General features: G+C 44.5%; 1 protein-coding gene across 15 annotated transcripts in view; it reads right to left on the reverse strand.

Moving 5' to 3' along the window:
- Positions 1 to 19,268, reverse strand: part of DST (dystonin) — a 472,609-nt gene that overhangs the window by 405,476 nt on the left and 47,865 nt on the right. For all 15 annotated transcript variants that reach the window (XM_034648017.1, XM_034648015.1, XM_034648006.1 and 12 more), the window contains exon 3: positions 6,023 to 6,223. In XM_034648017.1, the coding sequence (XP_034503908.1) occupies positions 6,023 to 6,223 (201 nt within the window). The remainder of the gene's footprint in view (positions 1 to 6,022; positions 6,224 to 19,268) is intronic.

Raw genomic sequence — 19,268 nt, forward strand, 5'->3', positions numbered from 1 at the left:
TGAGGAGGGGGGAGCGGCAGAGGGAGAGGAACAAGCAGACGCCCCACTGAGCAGGGAGCACAGAGCCTAATGCAGGGCTCTATCGCAGGACCCTGGGATCATGACCTGAGCAGAAGGCAGATGCTTACCCAACTGAGCCACCCAGGCGCCCCATTCCTGCCAGTATTGTAAAGCCCAACCCAATCCCAGGTCTTCTGTGAAGTAANAGGAAACGCAAGCAGGGGGAGTGGAAGAGGAAGAAGCAGGCTCATAGCAGAGGAGCCTGATGTGGGGCTCGATCCCATAATGTTGGGATCACGCCCTGAGCCGAAGGCAGACGCTTAACCGCTGTGCCACCCAGGCGCCCCAGGACCAGGAGCTATTCTAAACCAGATGATAGAGCCCCCAAATAAGCCAAGGTATAGGAAAGAAAAGGAANACCCCCACATTCTGTCAAATGGTTCTCAGTACTTTTGCTTATTCCACTCATCATGCCTAACTTCTACTGCCTACTGCATTTCTGCCAGTATTTTATTTTATTTTTTTAAAGATTTTTTTTTTATTTATCCATTTGAGAGAGACAGAGACAGAGAGAGAGCCTGAGGAGGGGGGAGCGGCAGAGGGAGAGGAACAAGCAGACGCCCCACTGAGCAGGGAGCACAGAGCCTAATGCAGGGCTCTATCGCAGGACCCTGGGATCATGACCTGAGCAGAAGGCAGATGCTTACCCGACTGAGCCACCCAGGCGCCCCATTCCTGCCAGTATTGTAAAGCCCAACCCAATCCCATGTCTTCTGTGAAGTAGTTATCCCCTGTCCACCCTATGGGAATGGGGCAGGGGGGTGCAGGAAGGAGGGGTAACGCTCTCTGTTCTCTGAATTCCTATAATGCATAAGCTATATGCCATGTGTAAATATCATTCATACCTTTATTCAATAAAATGCATTCAGATGCCTTGGACCAGGAGCTATTCTAAACCAGATGATAGAGTCCCCAAATAAGTCAAGGTATAGGAAAGAAAAGGAGGAAAAGGAATTACCACTTAGTGTTTGTTCTAGGCAGATGACTGTGCTATCTATTTCCACGTCAGTTCAGTTCACCCTCATGGCTCCATGGGATAGCTACTGTTATATTGTCACTTTACAGTGAGAAATCAGAGTCTCAGAGAGTTAAACCACCTGGCAAAGATGACCTGGTATGTTTTTTTTATTTTCCGTTGTCCCTGTCCCCTCTCAGACTCTCTGCCCACCTCTACCTTGCTCTGTCCTTGGGATGCTGATCTCTGTAATGGGCATCCCCAATCCCCTTGCCCAAGCCACTTCGGTTGAGTCATTGAAAAGCACCAGCAAGAGCTAAGGGAGCACTCCCCCCGCTCCCTTCCTGACTCCCTGGGTTCTGGCTGTGGCCACACTCCTCAGTCATAATTCCTATGAAAGGTTCTTTCATGGCCCCAGCAGTTCTTACCAGGATCCAGTAGGACCAGTGCCATCTGCTGCCTATTCAGGCTAGGTAGGTAGGTAGGCTCCGCCTGAAGGTTAGCAAAGCACCTTAGCCCTCCCCACACCTCTGTAAATAGTCCTTTAATTAAACTCTCCTCAGTTAAACTCTCAGCATGCCACCTGTTTCCTGCCAGACGCACAGAGCAGAAATTGAACCCATGTCCGTTTTCCTATAGAGCCTGATTTTTTTCACTTGGATAACTGCTGTGTAGGAGATCTGTACAAAGTGCTGAGGATCAAAACAAAAGGTATCTCGCTATGCTAGAAAGGACCAGACAAGCCTTTCCTGAACAAGTTACTTGATCATGAGTCAGTCTTAAGAGGTGAATTGTAATTCACCAGGCAAACAAAGAGAGAAGATAAGCATTCAAGGACAAAGTGGATACCAATTTCAAAGTCACAGAGGAATACATCTTATTACCCAAGACAGTTACGTAGGGTGCTCATGAAAGAATAATGGTGGTTGAGGGTTTCTAAAGTGTGATGATAACCACTTACCCAGCCTGAACTTCATGGGGAGATTAGAAGCGGCAAAGAATTAGCTAGATTCTGAACGAAAGAACAAGGTGCTTATTCTCCCTACCTTCAACAGACCCCCACCAGAGAAGGTAAAGCCAACTCTTTAGCATAATATACAATCCCTTGGTGATCTAGCCCTGCCAGACTCAGCCAGTCTCATCCAGCAGCACCACCTCCAGCTGTTCCCGAGAATGCCAGACCATCTCACACCTCTGTTGTACACGATCCTCTCATCAGAGATACCTACCTCCACTTTCCACCTGATAAACTCATCTTTCAGAACTCACGTCAAGCGTCTGCTTCTCTGTACATCTTTCTGGCTCTCCAAGGTGCTTGCCTAGTGCCTTGTTCATAACTGTACAATAGCATTTTCATGACACAGACATGCATCCAATGTACCTGTTTGCATGTCAGTCCGCAGACTCGGCTGTGAGTTCCTAGAGGTCATGAACTACAGGAAGGCAGCAGACCGTAGAGCTAAGTGCTTGGGCTCTAGCGGTAGGCTGCCTAGATCCAAATCCTAGACTCTGCCGCTAACAGCTAGGTAAACCTAGGCCCATTATTTATACTCTCTGAGCCACCGTTTCATCATCCAAAAAATGGGAATAATAACAACATCCACCTCATAGGGTCGTTGAGGGAGTCCTATCATACGGTGAGCCCTCAATAACTGTCTGTTATTAATATGTATCTGTGTATCCCTTATTTCCTATGTAAAAACCTTATGTTTGTTTTTTTAATATTTTATTTATTTATTTATTTATGTGACAGAGAGAGAGAAAGAGAGTACAAGCAGGGGAGCAGCAGGGGGAGAGGGAGAAGCAGGCTCTCCACTGAGCAGTGAGCCCGATGCGGGGCTCGATCCCAGGACCCTGGGATCATGACCTGAGCCAAAGGCAGACACTTAACTGACTGAGCCACCCAGGAGCCCCAAAACCTTATGTTGTTGAATGAATAACTTTTCTTATCACTTCATAGTAGATACCACATAGATACCNGAGCACTCCCCCCGCTCCCTTCCTGACTCCCTGGGTTCTGGCTGTGGCCACACTCCTCAGTCATAATTCCTATGAAAGGTTCTTTCATGGCCCCAGCAGTTCTTACCAGGATCCAGTAGGACCAGTGCCATCTGCTGCCTATTCAGGCTAGGTAGGTAGGTAGGCTCCTCCTTAAAGTTAGCAAAGCACCTTAACCCTGCTCACACCTCTGTAAATAGTCCTTTAATTAAACTCTCCTCAGTTAAACTCTCAGCATGCCACCTGTTTCCTGCCAGACGCACAGAGCAGAAATTGAACCCATGTCCGTTTTCCTATAGAGCCTGATTTTTTTCACTTGGATAACTGCTGTGTAGGAGATCTGTACAAAGTGCTGAGGATCAAAACAAAAGGTATCTCGCTATGCTAGAAAGGACCAGACAAGCCTTTCCTGAGCAAGTTACTTGATCATGAGTCAGTCTTAAGAGGTGAATTGTAATTCACCAGGCAAACAAAGAGAGAAGATAAGCATTCAAGGACAAAGTGGATACCAATTTCAAAGTCACAGAGGAATACATCTTATTACCCAAGACAGTTACGTAGGGTGCTCATGAAAGAATAATGGTGGTTGAGGGTTTCTAAAGTGTGATGATAACCACTTACCCAGCCTGAACTTCATGGGGAGATTAGAAGCAGCAAAGAATTAGCTAGATTCTGAGTGAAAGAACAAGGTGCTTATTCTCCCTACCTTCCACCAGAGAAGGTAAAGCCAACTCTTTAGCATAATATACAATCCCTTGGTGATCTAGCCCTGCCGGACCCAGCCAGTCTCATCCAGCAGCCCCACCTCCAGCTGTTCCCGAGAATGCCAGACCTTCTCACACCTCTGTTGTACACGATCCTCTCATCAGAGATACCTACCTCCACTTTCCACCTGATAAACTCATCTTTCAGAACTCACGTCAAGCGTCTGCTTCTCTGTACATCTTTCTGGCTCTCCAAGGTGCTTGCCTAGTGCCTTGTTCATAACTGTACAATAGCATTTTCATGACACAGACATGCATCCGATGTACCTGTTTGCATGTCAGTCCACAGACTCGGCATGCATCCGATGTACCTGTTTGCATGTCAGTCCACAGACTCGGCTGTGAGTTCCTAAAGGTCATGAACTACAGGAAGGCAGCAGACCGTAGAGCTAAGTGCTTGGGCTCTAGCGGTAGGCTGCCTAGATCCAAATCCTAGACTCTGCCGCTAACAGCTAGGTAAACCTAGGCCCATTATTTATACTCTCTGAGCCACCGTTTCATCATCCAAAAAATGGGAATAATAACAACATCCACCTCATAGGGTCGTTGAGGGAGTCCTATCATACGGTGAGCCCTCAATAACTGTCAGTTATTAATATGTATCTGTGTATCCCTTATTTCCTATGTAAAACCTTATGTTTGTTTGTTTTTTTAATATTTTACTTATTTATTTATGTGACAGAGAGAGAGAAAGAGAGCACAAGCAGGGGAGCAGCAGGGGGAGAGGGAGAAGCAGGCTCTCCACTGAGCAGTGAGCCCGATGCGGGGCTCGATCCCAGGACCCTGGGATCATGACCTGAGCCAAAGGCAGACACTTAACTGACTGAGCCACCCAGGAGCCCCAAAACCTTATGTTGTTGAATGAATAACTTTTCCTATCACTTCATAGTAGATACCACATAGATACCAAATTCTACGTAGCTTGTTTCACTAAATCGTGAGAAGACTGTCATCTCTAAATATGTGCTTATTTTACAATTGGTCAAAGACACACAGGATCTTTTCTGTAAAGGAATTTAGCTTCTTGCCATTGTCGTTGGCCGGTGCACTGAGTCAGACATTCTCCTGGCCTTCTAGCAACCTCCACTGTGCCTGCAGCACAGTTACCCCACAGAAGGGCAGTTCTGTTTTAATAATTCACAAAAACCTATTATCAAGCCAAATCTTGATGGTTCCCCTAGGTTGGCACGAGAAATGACAAAAATAAGCTCCCCCACAACATAGGAATGAACCACAGGGAAACTTCCTTTTAATGCTAAGGCAATGTAACATCATTGCAGTTATGAAACGCTTTTTAGAACCTTTTACAGTGGCATTTTCTAAGCCCCATATCCTTAACCGTCACAACCTGGGTTAAAAAACATGTGTGAGGGGCACCTGGGTGGCACAGCAGTTAAGCGTCTGCCTTCGGCTCAGGGCGTGATCCCGGCGTTATGGGATCGAGCCCCACATCAGGCTCCTCCGTTATGAGCCTGCTTCTTCCTCTCCCACTCCCCCTGCTTGTGTTCCCTCTCTCGCTGGCTGTCTCTATCTCTAACAAATAAATAAAATCTTTAAAAAAAAGAAAAAAAAGTCCATGTGTGAGAACCCAAACCAAGAAAAAATATCAGAGCCCATAGAGCAATGTGGTCAGGAGATAGAGAGCAGCTCCCACGTGAGCCCGAATTTCCTAGGTAAGGTGGCACTGCCGCCCACAGAGACACCAAGTCCTTGGGTGGAAAAGGACAATGCTGCTTGCTGCCCTGAACCAAAACAAAGCCCATGCCTGAGAAGACCAGCACCCTCACTGTCACCCTGGCTGGTGGCAAAAGGTGGCACTGGCCACAGCAGCCCACAAGCCACCTCCTGGCGGGGCTCAGCTACCAGCCCAGACTTCAGCCTTACCTCTCCCTCCTCTTCCCTTCTGTCTTGTTGCCCCTCTTCACCGACTCTGAGCCCATCATGATGGTGCCTCAGCCAAGGAACTCTGCGGCCCCTGCTCTAATTCTCCACCCTGCTCTAAGAGGGCTCAGAATTCACCCGTTTTTAAATCTCCCCGTCTGCAGTGACCAGCTCTGGCCTCTCGGCCAACTCTCCTCCAGGCACTTTCTGGAAAATCACACTCGTTCCTGGAATTCACATGGGTTTACAGCACGCGCTGAGGATAACGACACAATAACCAGATGATCTAAGCTGACGATTTTTTAAAAACGGAAAGAACCACCACGCCATGGATTTAATATTCTTATCAAAGTTCTCTACTTACCGGCCTTCTGGTTGAAGCACCTTGAACGGAGTGATAGAATTCTGGCTGGACTCGGCTGTTTTTCTTGATTCTTCGTTTCCTCACGGAAAGCTCTTGCTCACTCTGGTGCTGGATCTCCACCACGGGCTTGGCTTCTTCCAGGCGAGCCGCTGCCGCTGCGGCCGCTCGCCTCCTCAGATGCCGAGGGCTCGCTCGGAATCCCTGTGGCGGAAAGCAAACCCAAACAAATCCAGGTGGGTATTGAGTTAGTTTCTGGTGAGTCCCTGGGGCGACTTCTACAAAGAGCCCCAAAAGTCACCAAGTTCAATGAGATCATTTACGTTCCCGAAGGGAGCATGGATGCAGAAGGAGGCTCGACATTAAAAAATGCTTTTAATTCAGTAAAGCCAGTTTAAAAAAAAAAAAAAACCAGCGGGTGAGCACATTGCTTTACTTATGTGTATATACATGAGACCATGTGTGAAAAAGGGTATTTCCACTTGAGCGTGAAGCATGGTATAGGAGGTGGGCTGAATATCGTTACACAGCAAAGTGTCACCCTGTGTTTCTGAGAGCAGACTCTGAAGGCAGGAAAGCAGGAAGGTAAAGCATCGTTATAAAACAACAAAAAGTGAAGATTTAAAACTAACCGGAGGCAATGCCATAAAGCAAAGAGAACAAGTTCAGTTAAACCATATTACACGGGGCACCTGGGTGGCTCAGTGGGTTAAGCATCTGCCTTCGGCTCAGGTCATGATCCCAGGGTCCTGGGATTAAGTCCTGCATTGGGCTCCCTGCTCAGTGGGGAGTCTGCCTCTCCCTCTGCCTGACACTCCCCCAGCTTGTGCTCTCTCTCTCTCTGTCAAATAAATAAATGAAATCTTTAAAAAAAATAAACTAGATACTCCATATTATGCATTTGGGAATATATGATTTTGGAAAATCTCAAAGAATTACATAAAATAGTCTCTGTCCTCATGTAGCTTACAATTCCCGAAGAGCAGCAGTTCACATATACGCTGGCATGTGTGATTAAGAGTTAAAGTGGGCAGTTGAGGACACAGTGCTGGCAGATCCCAGATGAGGAATCAATGAATGAAGCCTAAAATCGTCTATATTTGGCTTCGTTGTGTGGGTGGCATTTGAAGAATGAATAGAATTTATATTCCAGGCAAGGGAAACAACATAAGGAATAAATGAATAAGTAAAATAATGGATGGATGGATAACATATTTATGCAGCAATAGGAAACATTATTTCATGACATACTAGGATAAGCATACAAGCTATGCATGACGTATGGCAGGAAATTAGGGGGTAGAGGGTGTTAAATGCTCCAAGGAGGGCTTCAGTACGATTGTGGGTCTTCCGGCTTTTTTTTTTAAGTAGGTTCCACGCCCAGGATGGAGGCCAAAGTGGGGCTTGAACTCATGACCCTGAGATCAAGACCTGAGCCAAGATCAAGAGTCAGATGTTTAACCAACTGAAGCACCCAGGGGCCCCAAAGGTCTTCAGACTTTTAAAAGATGTCTAAAAAAACTTACTGACTGCAGTAAAAGCATGAAAAATGGAGGGTAAGAATTTCAGGGGGAGAAGCAGTATGGGATACTGAAAGATTAATGTGCACAGGGGGATTCCCACTGAGGGACATGGGAGAAGGTCTGGAGTCTGATTATGGAGACGCTGAATACCAGGCTGAAGGACATGAAGGAGAAAAATACAAAAGTAGGCTGTGACCCACAGAGTCAAAAGTCGCTCCGAGGTCAACAGAAATCAATAAGGAGGAAATGCAAATGGACGTGGCAAAACTGAGGTCACCATTTGGGCGCTTTTCTCTCATCCCCAAACGCACTGGCCTGTCCCCATCCCGTCTCTGTGTGCAAGCTCAGCTGGATCCTCTTCAACCCAAAATAGTCCCAGAAAATCCCCACAATCCCACATAATCAAGAGATACTACAGCAGCTGCCGGAGAAGAGGATTAAGAAGAAGGAGATGGGCCAATCCCTAAAATGCCTTCTAGAGCCATACCGTCGGAATCAACAACCACGTGGGGCTGCCTTTTAAACATCCACATTCCTGGACATCCTTCCCAAACACACACGCGGCGCACACACGCACGAGGCACACAAGCGCACACACTCTCTCTCCCCCTCCTCTGCTTTCTTCTGAATTAGACTCTCTAGGGGTGAGGCAAAGGCTGTCAGTTTTTGGCTTGGGTTTGGGAATTTTTTTCGTCATTCTCCTTTTTCCCTTTCATTATTTATTCGGCAGCCCCAGCACGAGGCTCAATCTCACCACCCTGAGATTATGACCTGAGCTGAAACCAAGAGTCGGACCCTCAACCGAGTGCACCACCCAGGCGGCCCTCTTTAATTTTTTATTTTTATTGAAGTATAGTTGATGCACAATGCTTACTAGTTTCAAGTATGCAAAGCACCTCTTTTTAACAAGCTCCTCTGGTAATTCTGTGCTTTGAAGACTGAGAACCTCTAGGAGTCAGAGCTCAGTCTTACCACCAGGTGGCACTAACTTCCACATCCCTTGCATTCTTTCTACCTCAGAAATGTGTGCACTGGTAGAATTAACTAAGTATTTGCTACTCTGCTAGCTTCTGTCATAGTGGGGTGAGGTGAGTATGTGTCTTTGGTAAGAATGTGGACCCTCCTTCTCTTGTGTTCCTAGGAGTCATAAGCAACCGAATTTTGTTTAACTTATATTATTACCAATACTTCTTACTGGCCTACAAATGCTAAAAACACCTGGAGGGAAAAACTCCGTAAAACTCCCTTAACGTGATGCCCTCAAAAAAAGATTAAGATTCAGACAGGCTGGTGTAGTCCTTCTGGACAGCAATAGCTCAGTAAACCTGCATCCCTGTATCTACTCTCAAGAGATTCTTCCAAGTGTGAAGGTGCTTAGCATACACATTACTTGTGATAATAAAAATTAGAAACAGTTAAACCATCCTTCCCTAAACTTCACTTTTTTTACACTTTCACATTTTTTTAAATATCCGAGCACCACAATGTAGGTCTCTGATTTCTATTATAGCCAAATACACTGGCACTATTTTTAAGTAACTTTATAAGCACTACAGTATATAGTACACAGACTACAGCCAGACTATCTGGGTTCAACTACTGCTCCTGTCACTTCCTAGCTGTGTGATCTTGAGTACTTAACCATTTCTTCATCTGCACGATGGTGATTAAAACTAGGACTTCTTTCATAAGGCTGCTGAGAGGAATAAATGAATTAATGTATACACTTGGAAGTGCATCTAGCATGGAGTGATACATAATTGTTGGCGAGGATTATTACGTATTTCACTTGTGTGAAAAGATATTCTTTTTTTTTAAGATTTCATTTATTTATTTGAGAGAGAGCACGTGTGCACGAGCAGGGGGGAGGGGCAAGGGGAGAGGAACAAGCAGACTCCCCACTGAGCAGGGAGCACAGAGCCCAAGGCAGGGATGTATCCCAGGACCCTGAGATCATGACCTGAGCAGAAGGCAGATGCTTAACAGACTGGGCCACCCTGGTACCCAATAAAAGATATTCTTAAAGACAAAAGCGTGTTATGGGGCACCTGGGTAGCGCAGTTGTTAAGCTTCTGCCTTCGGCTCAGGGCGTGAGCCCGGCGTTCTGGGATCAGGCCCCACAATCAGTCTCCTCTGCTGGGAGCTTGCTTCTTCCTCTCCCACTCCCCCTGCTTGTGTTCCCTCTCTCACTGGCTGTCTCTCTGTCGAATAAATAAATAAAATCTTAAAAAAAAAAAAAGACAAAAGCGTGTTATTAATCAGTTCAAAAAGGGAAATGAGTCACACCCACAGGTGTGCCTCGCAGACAGACACGCATGAGTACTGTGGAGATACCAACCACCCCTGATCACCATTCTTTGCTCCAGAGAATCCACAGCATTTTCTCTCTAGGGAGTCAATCTATCTGGGCTTGAAGGCAAGCTCTCTCACCGAGTAGGTAGGGCAAATTACTTCTCTGTGCCTCAGCTTCTTCATCTGTCAAACACATATAATAATCCCTCTCTCATGGAGTTATGATGGTGTTTAAATGAGATAATCCACATTAGGTACTCACAAAAGTACAAATATAACAATGAGTAGTTAATAAATTATCACCATTATCATTACTATTTCATTTCCTAGATGTTGCAGCTGGAATTTGCCCGTCAGCAGGTCGTAGTTACGACTACAAATACATCAACGACACGGAGTCATCACTGGGCAGTCACCCCGTTTATTTTCCTAAACTACTGCATAGAATTATAGGTCCTAGGTTTATTACACTTGCTTGTCCGAAATACTATATTTTAAAAAGCCACGATTTTTAATAGAAGAAAATTTTATTTTAAAACAGTAGGTTCTGCGGCGCCTGGGTGGCTCAGTGGTTAAGCGTCTGCCTTTGGCTCAGGGCATGATCCCAGAGTCCTGGGATCGAGCCCCACATCGGGGCTCCCTGCTCAGCGGGAAGCCTGCTTCTCCCTCTCCCACTCCCCCTGCTTGTGTTCCTTCTCTTGCTGTCTCTCTCTCTGTCAAATAAATAAATAAAATCTTAGAAAAACAAAACAAAACAAAAAACGGTAGGTTCTTACAGATGTTAACAGGACTTGATAAAGTCCATTTCTCTATTCACTTGATCTTGCCTGGATATCTTTTAACCAATAGGTGATTAATACCTGGAAGTCTCTCAGCAGTGGACTTCTGCCATTTTTAGGCCACCCCATTTTGTTAGCACCTTTGGGGTAATAACTTCTCAAGATATGCAGTCTTGACACAGAGTTGCTCCACAGCCCACTCTAGATCTTGCCTCTAAATAACCCGTAGAGTTCATGGTCAGACAAGTGGCCCAGGCTCAACCAATTGAAGTTTCTCTGCTTGAACACTGAATATTAAATGAAGGGATGTAAAGACTGAAAAAAATCAGTAGGAATTCATCAGTCTATTGGCTATACCAAGAACCTTCTTGAAACTGCCTAGTTTTGTCTGTTCTAACCAGACATTCAGCCTTGATTGTGAGTTCTATCATATATTTCTAATAAATTCTCTTTTGGTTTCTGACGGATTCTGTGGCCTGCAAACAAAAACCACAATGTATGCTCTACTGTGATGCTTTTAGATGGTCAGCTATTTTCCTAGAAGGTTGAATACTCAGATTTAACCAGGTTGGTTATGTAGATTAGCATAAAAAGGGGGAGACATTAATAGCAATAATTTCCTAAGCACTACTTAGGTGCTAAGCCTATTACATCCACTTCCTAAGCAAGCAAACTGAGACTTATCAGGGCTAAGTAATCTATGTAGAGCAAACACTTGCAATTAGAAAAGCCCAGATCAGAACTCGGGTCTACCTAACTCCAAGCCAACACCGATGCCCTTAGCGTAAGGCAGAGAACATACAGGGAGTAATGCATTCAGAGATAGTATTCTACATATATTTGCAGGACTGGGCACCAACCAATTAACTTGGATGGGGAAAAATTATGTCTTTATTGTCACTGACCCCTGCTTGAAATTTAGCATATCACTCAATCATGAAAGCAGGCTATAAACCTGATATTATTAGCAGTATCAGTGACTTTTGCCACCAAAAGGAATCAAATATATTTACATATTTAATTATAGTGGCTGCAGATATCTTGAAATACCATTTACAATCATTACTTCAAAATCACAGTAGTTAACAAATCTGTCACTAGAACTTCTTATTTAATTCATTAATAAAGAAGTACATATATTGCTCTATCCAAAATGTTTTTAATAATTCATAATGATTTTTCAATATAATTGACTTCCTTTATGATTATACACACACACACATATAAGATTATGTATTTAAAAACATTCTGAGACCGAATCCATGGGCTTCACTAGACTGACAAAGAGGTTTATGGCATAAAACAGGTCTCCAGTACAGAAAATCTCAAAAATGAGTTTATGAGAGAGACTGTTAGCTGTTCACCAAAACCCATGTTTGCCTTTTTCTCTTGGGCACAAGCTGGGCTAAACATTTCCCAGCCTCCCCGGCACTTAGGGAGAGCCATTAGGTAGAACTGAGTTCCAGCCAACGGAAAACGGACATAAAAATGTATGCCATTTCTGGATCTAGCCCATGAATACTTCCCATTGCCACTTCTCTATGCTCCTTCTTTTGGCTGGGATGACCTTCAGAGCAAGCTTGAAAGTCACATATTGAAGAGGGTAGTGACTTTATCAGCCTGGATCCCTGATGACTGCATGGAGGAAGCCACTCTGCCAAACTGTTCACCCACTACACCTTTAAATGACTAACAGGTAAATTTCAATTTGTTTGAGCCATTAAAGTGTATGTTTGCTATAGAAGTTACCCTAATTCGGTGGTTCTCAAACTTTATCAAGAATCAGAGCCACCAGGAAGGTTGATTAAAACACAGACTGCTGGGCTCCAACCTTAGAGCTTCTAACTCAGGAAATTGGGATGGGGGCTGAGAGTTTGCAATCCTCAAATAATGTTGATGCTGCCATCCCATGGCTACACTGAGAATCCCTGCTCTAATACCAGCTCCTCCCTTTGCTAGGTCATTAGTCAGTAATTCTGGTCATAATAACACTGTTCCCTATGCACCATGTGCAGAGGGACCTTCAAGATTAAAGCAACTTTATCATTCGTGATTTCAATAATCCTATATTAAAAGAATAGCCATGGAAGCCACACTATCAGCTGGACAAGAAATACTATATCTAGAGCTACATTTTTGTTTTCAGAGAGGATGTATTCTCTGACAAATAAAGGATAATGGGACAAAATATTACCTTTTCAAAGTCTTATTTTCTAATAATCATTCTTTGGTATAAATCACTGGTTCCTAGACGTGTGATGATAGCAAGAAGTCAATTTTTAACCTTTAAAACGTCTAAGAAATTGTACACTTATTTTAGATAAGGTTTCACAGGTTAGTACTACAGTGTTTCTTTTATAATAACTGATAGTCTATTAACTGATTATTAGCTCCTGCTGATCTGAAGCTCTGACTGGTGACAGAGAGCCTTGATGATTTTTCAAATCGTAAATGAATTATAACTTAAATGCAGTTATGTAAACAGAAATCTTTTAAAATCTCTTACTGATGTCAATCATTCCCTTCTTGACATATGCCCCACCTACAGTTCCTGCTGCCTGGGAAAGCGTGTTTTGTATCATGGCACCCCAACCCTCTCGGTCACGCTTGCTGGGTCTTGATACTTGGGCTGTGTACCTCTCTTGACAGTTTGATAGAGAAATACCAAAAGCCTGGGCCACTTAGCACAGAAGTTAAAACTGAGGAAAAAAAAAAAAAAAGTCGTTCTGAAGACCAATGCTTCTCAAACTGTGATATGTATAGACATAGCGAAGGATTCTTATTAAAATGCTGAATCTGAATTTCTAACAAGTTCCCAAGCTTCCAGTGCTGCTGATCTGCAGATCAAGCTATGGGTAACAAGGTTATCGAAGGCCTGACGGAAGGTCTGCGGCTCCTGTAACGGCTAACAGTAACAGGACACAGAAACCACGGTGAGGGGCTGACAGCACAAGGAAAAGCAGCAGCTGGTGGAGTGGTTCTGAGTCACACCTCGGGCATTTCACTACAGCGAGGAGTGAGGCCCTGAACCCGCGACCGCTCTCCACCCATCTCCGTGAAGCCAGACCCTACTATGGGTCTCTTTCTTAAATTCCATTAAGTGACACATATATCCTTAAAACATACCCTAAAATACAGTCGGTCTCTGATTCTGCACCCAAATGAGCCTAAGACACAAAACATGACCTCCACAGTTGGGGCAGGGAAAAGAATAAAAGGAGACTTTGAGGCTGAAACTACTGGAGATATATCTCCTTTAAGGAGCTTAAAGTGCTTTTTAATTCTGTTAGATTAACCTAAGCAGGGATCATAGGGTACACGCAGAAAACAACTGTATCCTCTCTCCCTGCTCTCCTTCAAACCCACGGTGAGGAGCTCATTTTCTCCCAATGCTACACAAAATTTTGAGTGGACTCTACAATTTTTCTGGTCATTCTCAAATAATTAAAAAGTCTCCTAGCCACTTCTAGTCACAAAACCAGTGCCACTTCAATGAGCTCCTATCACTCTTCCTGGTTTAAAGTGACTCCAGGCTCTGTCTCCCAAGAGATCCATAAGAAATACTCATGCGTCCTTTGCCCCCACACAATCTGGGAAAGCAGGCTGCTTCCGGTGCAGCCAACTCTGCTCGCTCCACCATTGGAGCAGCAGGCCAGCTATGGTCTCTGGTCCTTTGAAATTATCCCACATGCTCTGGCACCCACTTTGGCACACAGACTCTGAGAATACAAGTCAAGCTTTCCCAGCGGTCTCCCTAAAGTCACTCTCACTAGGCTTAAGAGGGTTTAGGGTGAGACTCTGCTAAGATATTTTCCAAACTCTAATCCTGAGCTACCCAATCGGGTAGCTACAAGCCACATGTGGTTGTTTGCATTTAAATTTCAATTAAAATTAAGCTACAAATTCAGTTCCTCAGGCATACCAACCACATTCCAATTGCTCAATATCCCATGTGGTTAGTAGTATTAGATGATGCAGGTAGAACTTGTCCATTTTCACAGAAGGTTCTATTAACAGCACTGCTCTAATCTCTCATAACTTGATCCTCAGCCTTTATCCATTTAGCCTAAAATTGGTGATGGGCGATTATAAGTGGCAATGTAGGCTAACTGCTGAGGCAAGCAACACCCCAACCTCAGTACGTCAGCACAGTAAAAGTTCATGTCTCGCTCATGGATCAGCAAGGAGGATAGGTACTCTGCTCCACGGAGTCATTTAAGGTGCAAGGCGCCTTCCATCTTCTGCCTCTGGAGCCACAGTGTCTCCTCCGCTCTCCTAGTTTATGGAGAAAGAGCCAGGAATGTGTGGGAGGGTTTCAAAAGGCCAAGCCTATAAATGGCAGACATCACTTCTCCTTGCATTTCCTTAACTAGAACTCAGTTACATGGCCATCACCTAACGGCAAGGGAAAGTAAAAAATGTATTTAGGTCATGTGCCCAGAAACAGAGAGCACAGATATTGTGAGCAACAGCAAACTGCCACAGAGCTATCGGCAAAGCCAATTTTGTAGCCACCTCCGTAGCAAGTCCCGCACAGGGGTCTAGCTCTCCTCGCTGGCAACATGAGCCTTACCAACTACAATGCCTGGGGGCCTCAGGCCGGACTCAGACAAAAAGAGTTCCGTTTACACATCTTATTGCATAGCTAAACATAATTTGAGCCCCACTTATTTAATATTTTCCTGACATTGTTCAGCTGTTAACTACATTCAATTTTAACTCTTTACACATGCATGAATAATATTCATTTCTAGTTATCCAACACTTCCTCTGTGTCAAACACTTTGCATGCATGACCTCATTATTTCTTATAATATGCCTAGGAGGTAAATACTATTTTGATGCCCACTTTACAGATGAAAAAATGGACACTTAGTATCTACCCTGGGGTTGAAACTCAGGCAACCTGACCCATGCTCTCTCTCAGGGGTCAGCAACTATGGCCAAACCTGATTCACTGTTTTTGCCAAGTTTTATTGGAAAACCACCATGCCCACTCATGTACATATTGTCTATGGCTACTTCTATGCTGGAAAAGCAAAGGTGGGGGTGCCTGGGTGACTCAGTCGTTAAGCGTCTGCCTTCGGCTCAGGGCATGATCCCGGCATTCTGGGATCGAGCCCTGCATCAGCCTCCTCTGTTGGGAGCCTGCTTCTTCCTCTCCCACTCCCCCTGCTTGTGTTCCCTCTCTTGCTGGCTGTCTCTCTCTCTCTGTCAAATAAATAAAATCTTTAAAAAAAAAAAAAAAGAAAGAAAGAAAAGAAAAGCAGAGGTGAATAGTTGCAAAAGAGTTCACATGGCCTCAAAGTGCAAAATCATTATTATTTGGGCTTTTACAGAAAAACTCTGCCAACCCCTGCTCTACACTATCTTACAGGGCCTTGAGCACTCTGCCTCCATTGTAGATTAAAAAGTAACTTTGACACGGTGTTTTGGTCTACTAATCCATGCTGTCCATCAACAACCTAGTCTGTGAAATATAAGGTCAGTCTAATTTCCCTCCGGCAGCCATGTCCACCCCATCTGCTTGTGGTTTCATACACAGATTACACAACATCTGTTCTGTTGTTTCATAAACCACATAAATGATACGACCAAAGGATGCACTTGCATTATCTTTCTAAACAGACCATGCCTCCTCCCTGATATTTTTTATATTCGGACTATATACCAAACAAAAGGTTTGCACAAATTTATCAAAATGCTTTTGCTACAACCGGTTTCAATCCTTCACCCTTCCCACCTTCTGCTTTAGTTTTTAGAGATAAAGCCATCAAAACAGGGTGACAGTAAATTTGGGGGGAAGTGGCTGTCCAGGAAGGCAAGGCTTATTCTGTTGAAACTGACCTACCCTCATTTTTCTCTTAGGATTCATCAACATCACATTTTTTACCAAAATAAACTATAAAAAGAAAATATATATCTTCACTTTGAAGAGACTTTCAGAGTATGGAATTCAGATTGCATTGGTATTAAAATCAAGTTAAAAGTAGGGTAGAAACTGCATCCACCATATCAGAACTGTAACAAGAACATTGTAATGGCTGCTGTGGGGCACCACCCAAATCCCGCATTCGTGAGCCAGGTCCTTACTTCCCCAGCTGCAAGGAGTGATGGCAGCTCCTGGCTTTTAGCGGAATCCCTTTGTGGGAATTGCCCTCAGCTTGAGAGCTGGCTGCTTAGCTACGGTCAACCCCCTCCCCCAGAGCCAGTGTTGGTCAATGGTAAGGTGAGTGCTTGAGGGGCCTCTCAGCTCCAGAACTTGTGGGATCAGCTGAGGCCTCTGTTGCGCATACATCACAATTCCACTTCTCTGTCTGACCATACTGCTTCCCTACATCCATTTAAATGCCGTTCCCAAGGACACCCCCTATGCAATCCCCTGCACATAATCTCCATCTCAAAGTCTTTCCCTAGGAAGCTGACGTGCAACAAACATGAGTCTGATTTCCTAAACAGTGCCATCAATCGCTTATGAGCCATATTTAATATTCAACTGACAAGAAAGAATCCGCAGTAAAGAGCTTCCAGAAGACAGCAAATTTATAGTTACAAAAAATGAGAGTAACAGCAAAATATCGGGCAGTGTATACATCAAAAACAGGTGGCAAGAGGATACAGAAGCAGCAGCCATCAGGAAGTCAAGTGGGGGACAGACGGAGTCCTAGAGGGAGGCTGAAGCTCCACTCAAAGCTAAAGAGGCCAAGGGAGAAGGCTGCCCGGGAAACGGGAGCAGTCCGTGCAATCTGCTCTTGCTGCAGCCGGAGCTCAGCTCAGCGCCTCTTGGCAACCAGGCCCCAGCCCGGGCACAGACGGTCATGCGCAATGACAGGCTCTATAAATAGCAGAGCAGCCAGCAAATCAGAGCTCAGCCTTCATAATTGCAGATCAAGGGGTCCTATAGATGATTCCTTAAATGTGCGCACAATCTGTTTGCATGCAGCTCTTTCCGAGCTACCCACTCGCAGACATTATCGCTAACAGTCATGTCTACAAAATAAAAAGAGTCACAATTTTAAACACAAATGTGTTAGAGACAATGTCCTTTCCAAGATAAGAAGCAAGGAACTATAAAATAAGGAATCCTGTTTTATGAGGTGTTTACAACTTCCCAGTTGCAAGCTAAGAAGCCAAATAGCACCCCAACAACAAGATTTCTGAAATTGTAAATGGTCACACTATGCAAAGACCATTAGCCACAGTAAGCAAAAGCCACAAGGCCGGTCATAAGAAAGAAAGCGGCGTAAAGGGGCATGAGGAGAGAAAAAGGAGCCACAGGAAAAGCACAAGATGAAAGGCAAGGGAGATTGTTGACGCTGTGCAGGAGAAAATGTGAGAGTGGGAAAGGGTGAAGACAGGGAAGGAAAGAAAGAAAACGAGGGGAAAATACAGGGGAAAAAATGTGATAATTTGCAAAAGGTCACAGTGAAGTGCTAACATGGTCACGAAGTCTTCCAAGGCATCCTGAAGACCATTACAAAATCAAAGTCTTTAAGAGTATCAAGTCAGTTTATCAGGCAGTGCATCAGCAACAACTCAAGGCACAAGAGAGGACAAAATAAAGACCTAACCATATATGCAAACTGAACAGTTAATGCTCTATACCAAGGAAGAATGGGTGGTTAAACCAACTTTACGACTACTGTGGTATCAACAGCATTCCCAACCAGCTATTCATTCTCAAGTAATAGGTTGTCTTGAAGTCCAACAACAATCTCAATAAAGTATGGTTTGTATGAGAAATTCCTAAATTGAGACTAACTCTATCATGACTCAGGCCAATTCAGCCACAAATGGATGAGGTCTCAGTAGTTGGAGTGGCAGACAGGTAATGGGTGCAAGGAGCACACAGGGCCAGATAAGGGTCATGGGTACGAAACAGGCAAAAGCCAGTGGGTTGGCACAACCGTAAGAGCTTCAGGCATCAAATACTCAAAGCCAGGCAGGCATTCAGTGATTAGTTCAGGCACAGCAGAACCTGGGCAGCCAAAAGGAGTAAAGGCCCCAAGACCCCTACGTGTCCCCACTGTTGCCTGCCTCCCTTCCACTCTGAATTCTTGACCTTCCCCAGGATCTAGCAAATAAAAGGCATTAACCCTTCAGGTACCAAATGTTTTGATTATTCAGTGCCCACGTTCTACCAGTTGTTAAGTATTTTGAATTTTGAACATCAACCCTGCCAATGTATAAAGTTAACAAAAGCTATTCAGGCATTTGGGCTGGAGTTCAGGGCAGGATTTCCGGTCCCAAAGGTGAGCTATGGACTAAGACAGTAAAGTGAAATAGTCATTTACTGAGCCCGAGGCCAGGAGTCTCAAGACAAATGCTTGCCAAGCTCACCGTCAAGCCCCAGGCACAAAGCCTGTGAAGCAAACCTAAAAACACTATGGGCAGAGGCTTCCAGCACGTACTGCTCTGATCAAAAATGTCTCCGACACATCGACAACCCGCACTAAGGATGCACGGAGCAGGAAGGACTGGCCATTTCTGCCCACAGTCTAAAAGCTGACCCTTTGCCCTGAGGATACTAATTGAATATGTGTTTGGTCTGTGTTCAAGTCTTAAATGCTTTTCTGGCAGCACATGCCCTCTCAAAATCTGCTTATTCTCAAGACACACTTATCAGCAAGAAGAAAACAAAAATGTTTTCATGAC

This window comes from Ailuropoda melanoleuca, chromosome 19 (assembly GCF_002007445.2).
Source record: "Ailuropoda melanoleuca isolate Jingjing chromosome 19, ASM200744v2, whole genome shotgun sequence".
NCBI lineage: Eukaryota > Metazoa > Chordata > Mammalia > Carnivora > Ursidae > Ailuropoda > Ailuropoda melanoleuca.